The following is an 8,860-nucleotide window of genomic DNA, read 5'->3' on the forward strand; positions in this document are numbered from 1 at the left end:
TTGTTTTTTTTGCTGATTTTTAAAAAAAAATTTTCTAATTTTTTATTTTTTAATGTTTATTTCTGAGAGAAAGTGAGTGAGCATGAGGGTGGAGGGGCAGAGAGAGACAGGGATACAGAATCCCAGGCAGGCCCCACGCTGTCAGCACAGAGCCTGACACAGGGCTCGAACCCACAAGTTGTGTGAGATCATGACCTCAGCTGAAACCAAGAGTTGGATGCTTAACCAGCTGAGCCACCCAGGCACTCCCCACCCCCCACTTTTTTTTAATGCTTATTTTTGAGAGAGAGGATGTGTGAGTGGGGGAGGGACAAAAAGAAGGGGGACAGAAGATCCAAAGCGGGCTCTGTGCTGACAGTAGAGAGCCTGATGGGGGGCTCAAACTCAGGGAACCATGAGATAATGACCTGAACCAAAGTCAAATGCTCTACTGATGAGCCACTCAGATGCCCCAGATATCTTAAATATTTCTGTTTTACAGAGGAATCATTTAGGTCTCCTCATTTCATTTGTTCTCTCTAAATCTCCTTAAAAACCATAAACAGGGTGCCTGGGTGGCTCAGTCGTTAAGCATATGACTTGAGCTCAGGTCATGATCTCATAGTTGGTGAGTGCGAGTCCCATGTCAGATGAGCTTGTGTCCTGCTTCAGGTAAAAAACACAAGCCGCTGGCGAGCCCGCTTCTCTCTTTCTCTCTGTCTCTCCCTCTCTGCTCTTCACTCACTTGTGCCCTCTTTCAAAAAACAAACAAACCATAAACACACATCGTCACACTTTTTTATAAGATCCTTAAAAGTCACTAAAAGCGTGCTCGCTTCGGCAGCACATATAGTAAAATTGGAACGATACAGAGAAGATTAGCATGGCCCCTGCGCAAGGATGACACACAAATTCGTGAAGCATTCCATATTTTTTAGAACAAACTGAGGGTTGATGGGGGGTGGGAGGGAGGGGAGGGTGGTTGATGGGTATTGAGGAGGGCACCTTTTGGGATGAGCACTGGGTGTTGTATGGAAACCAATTTGACAATAAACTTCATATATTGAAAAAAAAATTTTTTTTTAACATTTATTAAAAAAAAAAAAGTCATTAAAAGCATAACATCACTGCTTTCCTGATTCTTGGCTATACACCATAGCCACCAGCCCTCTTTCTTCCTCCCCAAGATAATATCTTTTTCTGTTCTCGGTCTGCTTATGTTTCTTATTCAATCTATACTTGAAGGTCATATTTTTCAGTGTCTTAGGCTATAGACAATCAAGGACTTTCTCATCCTACATGATGAGCGTAATTCTGGTTGCTTTCTTTAGGCAATCTGGTTAAAGTACGCTATCTGGTTAAAGTAGTGTTTCACCCTTTTTTCAGTTTTTGCAACATAATTGTTAAGTTCATTAATTAATAGAGTCAAAGTATCTGTTGTTCTTAGCACTTGGGATGATACCCAAAAAAATGAGACAAGGTCACTGGCTGTTCTTGAGGGGGTCACAATAAAGAAAACAAAACTGATACTCTATGAAACTTAGTGCCAGTAATTACTTTGGTAGACCAGAAGAAATACCATGGTTGTTTAAGAAAAAGGCTGGATATTAAGGACGAGAGTGGACTTCATCCTACTTGTTCAGCCTAATTTTTCAATTTTCTAATGTGCACACTTAACTTTTTTGTTAGTTTTTTCTTCTCCAAGGATTCAGTATTGTGCGAAGGGCTATCTGTATACCATTCCAGAACATGTTAGGCAACCTTCTTTGGGTTGGTGGTCTGGAGTGCTCTTATGGGATTATTTATCCTATTATTTATTTTGAATTAGCTATCCCAAATTGAGTAAGGTCTAGAATGATACCAATTATACATATTTTTAAATGAAGAACTTAATCAGGACCAAGATGTTTTACTAGTTTACAGTATGCTTGATTTTCTAATGAGAAATTTCTGATTTTTAAAAATTAACTTTATTGAAATTATTTTATATATTTTACCTGTATAATTCAGTGAGTTTTGGCAAAATGTATAGCTGTGTCACTGCCATGCCAGTCAAGATTTAGAACATTTTCATCACTTTAGAAAATCTCTCCTGCTTCTTTATATAAATTAAAAATAAAAAAGTTTATTATTCTGAAAGAGAAGGGGTGGGAGAGAGACAGAATCCCAAGCAGGCTTCATGCTCAGCATAGAGCCCAATGTGGGGCTCCATCCCACAACCACGAGATTTTTACTTGAGCTACCCAGGTGCCCCCATGCTTCTCTGAAGTTAATACCCCTCCATTCTTCCCTAGGCAACCACTAATTTCCTTTCTGTGACTGTGGATTTGTCTGTTCTAGCAGTTCATTTAAGTGGAACCATAGTGTATATTTAAGTTTGCATCTGGCTTTTGATTAGCATAGTGTTACTGAGATTTATCAGTGTTGCATCTAACAGTTCATACCTACATATTGCTGAGTCGTATACCATGAGCTAAATATATCACAGTTGGTTCATTCATCAGTTAAAAACCATTTGGGTTGTTTCCAATTTTGAGCTGGTGGGATTAAAGCAGCTCGAAATATTCAGTCTTTTGGTGGACGTGGATGTTTTTGGGGTTTTTTGAATTGCTGGATCAAATGGTGAGTGTATATTTTAACTGTATAAAGTTGTAAAGCTGTTTTAAAACAGTTTGGTTCCACTTGCTCCCACTTTGGTTCCATTTGCTTCACATCCTTACCAGCTTTTGCTTTTGTTGGTTTGTCAACAACTTTTGCCATTCTGATAAGTGTGAAGTATCATTAAGGTTTTCATTTGCATTTTCCTGATGACTAATGATAGTATTTTTTCATGTGGTTATTTAAGTATATTCTTTTGTGAAATGTCTTATTTTTTAAATTGGTGGTTTTATTGAGTTGTAAATTTTTTTTTATATATTCTGGAAATATTTTCTCAAAATATTTTTAATTTTAAAGAAGCACACTTTTTCATTTTTCTTTTAATGATTTTTGCATACTGTCTGAAAATATTTGCCTACTTCCAAGATTATAAAGATTTTATCCTATGTTTTCTTATAATAGTTTTCTTGTATTTGGCTTTTACTCTTAGGTCTACAATCTCTAAAATGTCTTTGTTTTAGTATGAAGTAAGGATGGTGTTGGTTTGGTGGTTTTTGTTTTTATTATTTTTTTTAATCACATGTGGATGTTCAGTTGCTCTAGCATCATTTCTTGAAAAAGACCGTACTTTTTCCCATTGAATTCAATTGGCATGCTTTTAAAAAATCACCTGGCCAAATATGTAGTGGAGAGTGGGGTGGGATTATTTCTGGACTCCATGCTGTATTTATGCTAATTACACACTGTCTTGATTACTGCAGTTTTATTAGAAGTTTCAAAAAAGTCAGAAAAAGGAATGAAGTATTCCTACATGGTGCATCATGGATGAACCTCGAAAACATTATAAGTGAGAGAAGCCAGTCACAAAAGACTACATGTTGTATGATTACATTTTATGGCAAACCTATAGGGACCTAAAGTAGATTAGTGGTTGCCTAGGGCTGGGGGTTGGGAGACAATGGAGAGTGGCTGCCTAGGGGTATGGATTTTTTGGCTGGGGTGGGAGAATGATTGAAAATATTCTAAAATTGTGCTGTTGATTGCAGAACTCTGTGACTATACTAAAAATGATTGAATCATTCATTTTAAAATGGGTGAATTATAAATTAATTGTATCTCAAGAAAAGTGTTATCAAAAAAGAAAATCCCAGATGTTTCTGTGAAATTGAAAAGATGATTTCAGGGGCACCTGGGTGGCTCAGTTGGTTAAGCATCCGACTTTGGCTCAGGTCATGATCTCACGGTTCGTGGGTTCAAGCCCTGAATTGGGCTCTGTGCTGACAGCTCAGAGCCTAGAGCCTGCTTCGGATTCTGTGTCTTCCTCTTTCTCTGCCCCTCTCCTGCTCACACTATCTCTCTCAAAAGTAAACATGAAAAAAAATTTTTTTGAAAAGATGACTTTAAAGTTTATATGGAAATTGAATAACCAAACACTTTAGAAAAAGAACAGAGAGGCCTTTTGTCTTTGTTAATTTTCTTTATTGTCTGTCTCTTATTTCATTAACTTATACTTACTTTGGCTTTAATTTGCACTTGCTCTAGTTTCCTGAAGAAAACTTAGATTTTAAAATCTTTCTTTTCTAATAGGCAGTTAATAAATTTCCCTTTAAACAGTTCCTTAATGGCATCCTACAAATTTTGAGGTAATTTTTCCATTATCTTGTCAGAAATACTAATTCCCTTTGTCCTTTTCTTCTTTAATACATGGGTTATTTAGAAGAATGTAATTTTCACCAATTTGGAGATTTAAAAAAATACTTTATTGATTTGTAATTCCATTATGGTCCAAGAACATTGTAGCCTTTCAAAAATGTTTGAGCCTTATTTTTATGACCCAGCATCAGTTGTGTGTGCATGTTCCATAAATGTAATGGTTAGAATGTATAGAGGGTGGTGTATCTGATTGCCTTTTTATTCCACTTATGTTTTATCTCCTTTGGTATTTCTAGTAGTGCTTTTTATCACTCATACGATAGAAGTATTGAGCAAAAACAAGTCCACATGGACCAGTCAGGAAAGTGATGGTGTTCCTCCCTGGATGCAGAATGTAAATAATCAGTTAATCTGATTGTGCTCTGAATTCCTGCTAGAATGGGGGTCTGAGAGGGCTAAACTCCTATGCCAGTTTTTTCAGTCCAAAACTTTTTGAGCAAAAACATTTTGTTTCATCTTAGTTATAAATTGTTATTTGAAAAATAAGAGGAAATTAAAAGTACCAAATGGTAGATGCCATTTTGGCAAAGGACAAAATAATGTCTTAAATTTGATAAAGAAAAAACAGATGGATTGTTCATGTGAACCTTCGTAAGATGTAGGGTTTTACATTTCAACTCTAGCACCACAAAATTTAGATTCTGTTTTGAGTTCTGGAATGTTCTTTCAATAATACTGAGATTTGAGTAGAATAAGTTTTAGCAAGAATGTTACAGTGTATTTAGTTATCATGGTGTAGTAGAATCCCCTAGGAAACAAAGGATTCTGTGTACCACAGCCAGATGCACAACATTCCAGAATGAAAATTAGCCACACAAGAAACTGCTGCAGGACAAGCCAGAGCTGTCATATTTTTAATAGGTTTTCCTACTGTTACAGAAGTTCAACCAGTTGAATGATAGAAGTTGTTTTGCATTGAGTGTCCAATGTAGTATTGGCGTGTCTTTTATATCTGAGACATTTGGACTTGAGTTTAATTAGTTCTCTTCATTGACAAGGGGTGATCTGGGTGCTGTTTTACTTTCTTGAACACATGTGCCTGGTAATCCAGAGGATTCTGAAGAAGTTTTGCACCTAGCTTTATCTCTAAGGCTCATCTATATGAAACAGCTGTTTCCTTTACCGAGTATTTTAAAGTAGCCTACTCTGTATCATTTCTGAAACTCTTCTTAGGATACTTCTTTTGCATCTTTAAAGACCTCCTTTGTGTACTGAAAATAGAGAAGCAGTTTAAAGGCAAGTAATTCCCCCAAAACATTTATTAGATTATTAAATCTTGGGTTGACCAATGTTTTCATAGAAAGTATCCACTCTGTTGATCCTTTTCTTTTCCCTTGATGTTTATTTACCCTGCCGAACAGATATAAAGGGCAGTGGCTCTTTATAAAGCCAAGAGTAGATGGCATTTTGGGTCCTACCAGCCTTGCTTCAACCAGAAGGGTTCGCTCTATTACAAAAGTTATTTTTTAGGGAAAGTTTATAATGCCCTAAAATGCTTGAAAAGGAAGGTCTGTAGGGAATTCAAAGTAACAGTCTTTGCTCTTGAAGCCCCTAGTCTAGTGGGTAAGACAGAAATATTTGAAAACCTGAGTAACAGTAAAAACAGATTATGTTGCGTTCCAAATGATTCAGTATGAGTCCTAATTGACGCCAGAGCAAAGGAAATCACTGAGGCCAAGACAGGGTTGAGGAGCAGCTCCTGAAGTTGCATATATTGAGACAGCAGGCAATATAAGGTCATTTTTTTGTTCTTGAGTCATCTCTGACTCGTCTATTTTGTTAACGGAATTACCTCAGTTTTTGTCTTCTTTTTACAGCCTGAAGAATTGAGAGAAATCATAGAGAAGACTAGAGAGATGGAGCAGAACAATGGGCACTACTTTGACACGGCAATTGTGAATTCAGATCTTGATAAAGCCTATCAAGAATTGCTTAGGTTAATTAACAAACTCGATACTGAACCTCAGTGGGTGCCATCCACTTGGCTCAGGTGAGGGAAACATCCGTTCTGTGGCGTGATTGGACCTGATCTGGCAGCCTACCACTAGGAAGATAGCCTTGATACTTCAGCAAGACCCTGAGTACAGGTGGAAGGCCAAATAAGCTATTCTTTGATCTCAAACTAGGGAGAAGAAAATCCCCTTAGGCAATTTGTTCATAGCGGTTATTATTCTGTATACATGGCTTCAGAGGTTCTTGGCTCCTTTGGGGATTCTAAATGGAAGCTTTCAACAGACCAGTTCCATTTTATCCATGTAAAAACTTTAATTCTGTTTTCACCTAACTAAATCTTTTCTGCCTGGCCCTAGTTCCATGAAAAACTTGTGGGACTATACCCAACGGGCCAGATCTCGCATAGTTATAAATATTGATGCTATTTAACAGTTAAAGGACTCTGTGGGAATTGGGGGGATGGGGACTGTGCTTCTGTGCACTGGGCAAGACAGTATTTGGTTAGAAGGCTGGTTTTGTCATCAGAAATCATTGCCTGGGGATTCCTAGCTGGCTCAGTTGGTGGAGCATGAGACTGTTGATCTCTGGAGCACCACACTGGGTGTAGAGATACTTTAAAAAATGTGTTTTCCTGAAAAGTAAGAAAAATGGTGCCACTTTGGTCTCAAGCTACTCTGTTAGGCTTGAATTCATTTGTGTGTCTTTTAATTCTTAAAACATTCCGTTAGAAACATCAGTTTTTTAGCTACTTTGTGGATCAGATTTCACTGCACACTCAACAGATTCTGATCTAGTTAAACTTACACAGCATATGCTGATCTTTTTAAAACTGTCACAACTGATTCTATAACCTTGCTTTCTTTAATCTGTATAGTACAATAGAATGTATAAGTTACACTTATGAATGGCAGATGGTCATAAACTGTTGATCGTTTCTTCCTCATGATGCAAGTAGTTTTTCATATACATGAGAAGACAGCACATTCGACAGTTTTTGCATTTTTATACATGAGCACAGAATTTGAGGACTATGCCATATAGGTAATAAACTGGAATTCTGTGATGAATATAGCTGCTGTACTGTATACTGATATTTAATAGATTGACAAATGGTTATTGATAACACTCAGCATTGGAATAAAATTATATTCAAGGGGAAATGCTAGAACAATTGACTTTGAGATCACAAGGAAAGGATGACCTGAAAGTCATTTGAACATTATAGGAAAAGAACTTGGGGGGGGGGGGGGGGGAGGGGTTAAGCGTATAGAAACAGATTTTTATCCTATCACGTTCTGCCTCTTATGACCAGAATGCAGCAGCTTGCTACACCATAAATGTTTAAGCTAATGGGATTTTCATACTATCTCTATAGCTGTAGCTTTAAATTTTAACTTCTGTAATTGGCATGGAAAGTTATTTTGTAGTCTTTTCAAGCCTTTAGGGATGGTGTGATGTGTGTCAAATGACCTCAAATGTGAATGTCTTGATTTTATTTTTATGATGACTTTAGCTACAGCATTTCCTGTTCCCAAAGCTAAACACTGGAATAACATGGAGTTGTCACTTAATTTAACATAAGCAATTGTTTTTAAGGTGTTTTTCTTGGTGTCGTGTATGTATTTGATTTCTGTGTAATTTTATTTGAACAAATGTAGATAGTTTATGTTGCCGTTCTCTGTTCAAATTTGCATGGCCTTGAAGTTGGCTGCAATGTGTCTTATGTGGAAATTCTTCCTAAGGAAAGGTTATCTTGAAAGTAACATTCCTGGGTTAAGGGAAGGAATGCCACACATACTATTTTTCAGGTCTGAAACACTCCAGCTTCGGGCAGTGAAAACCAAGGAATATTAGCACTTAACTCTTCAGTTCTCCAGTTTACCTTTCATTCCTTAGGCGAAAGTAGTCTATGGTAGACAGTGGAGTTTTTTGAGCTGCTTTTCATAAAACTGTTTTCAGCCCTAGCATCTAAAATGGTGGCAGTTTAAGTAGCTCTTGTGCCAGTTCCTAAGCCTGCAGGCTTTAAAAGCAAATCTCCTACCAAGGCACATGCCATGTCAAAGTATACTTTTTGAGGGTCAGTGAAGGCCTATATAGATCTCATTAGCACTGGTAGAGGGATAGAAATGTTCACATCCCAAACTTTTTTCAGTCCCAGTAACATGGATGTATTGTGTTGATATTCAACACAGCATCCCCCTACACAAAGTGAAAACTTAGTTGTTTTTGACTTCCTTAAAAAAACAAAAAACCTTGCTATACACCCAGTTGTCCAACTGCTCTGGCCACAGTTCATTTCCTGTCCCTTGTGGTTCTGATTGGCGACTCCAGTGTGAGAGAGGTCTTATCCACTTACAGAATGGTATCAATAGCTAAAAAAATGCATATTCAAATAAGGAAATCTCTTCCTTTGCTAAATTTTCATAAGTACTGTTTTCCTTTCCAGTTGTTGTGACTTAACACTAATTCAGATTTGCTTTATATGAAAAATGTAATGTCTGGATTTTTTTTTCCTTATGGCCTAAGGAATATTGATAAGGAATAATTTGAATGTAATTTTGTGAATGTGTATGGAAAATATAAACCAGGGATTTAGCCTTAATAAAAGGTAACCATT

At 37.0% G+C, this 8,860-nt stretch overlaps 1 protein-coding gene and 1 non-coding gene across 5 annotated transcripts in view; both read left to right on the forward strand.

Annotated features, from left to right (window-relative positions):
- PALS1 (protein associated with LIN7 1, MAGUK p55 family member) overlaps nt 1–7,303 on the forward strand; it is a 93,733-nt gene extending 86,430 nt beyond the window's left edge. For all 4 annotated transcript variants that reach the window (XM_019451498.2, XM_019451497.2, XM_019451496.2 and 1 more), the window contains exon 14: nt 6,108–7,303. In XM_019451498.2, the coding sequence (XP_019307043.1) occupies nt 6,108–6,284 (177 nt within the window). In that variant the 3' untranslated portion in view covers nt 6,285–7,303. The remainder of the gene's footprint in view (nt 1–6,107) is intronic.
- Nucleotides 808–914, forward strand: LOC128773118 (U6 spliceosomal RNA). Its single transcript, XR_008417400.1, has one exon. It is a non-coding gene; the product is annotated as a U6 spliceosomal RNA (small nuclear RNA).
- Nucleotides 7,304–8,860: the final 1,557 nt, after the last annotated feature.

The sequence above is a fragment of the Panthera pardus genome, unplaced genomic scaffold (genome assembly GCF_024362965.1).
Source record: "Panthera pardus isolate Hobbes unplaced genomic scaffold, ASM2436296v1 HiC_scaffold_24, whole genome shotgun sequence".
In the NCBI taxonomy this organism is placed as follows: domain Eukaryota; kingdom Metazoa; phylum Chordata; class Mammalia; order Carnivora; family Felidae; genus Panthera; species Panthera pardus.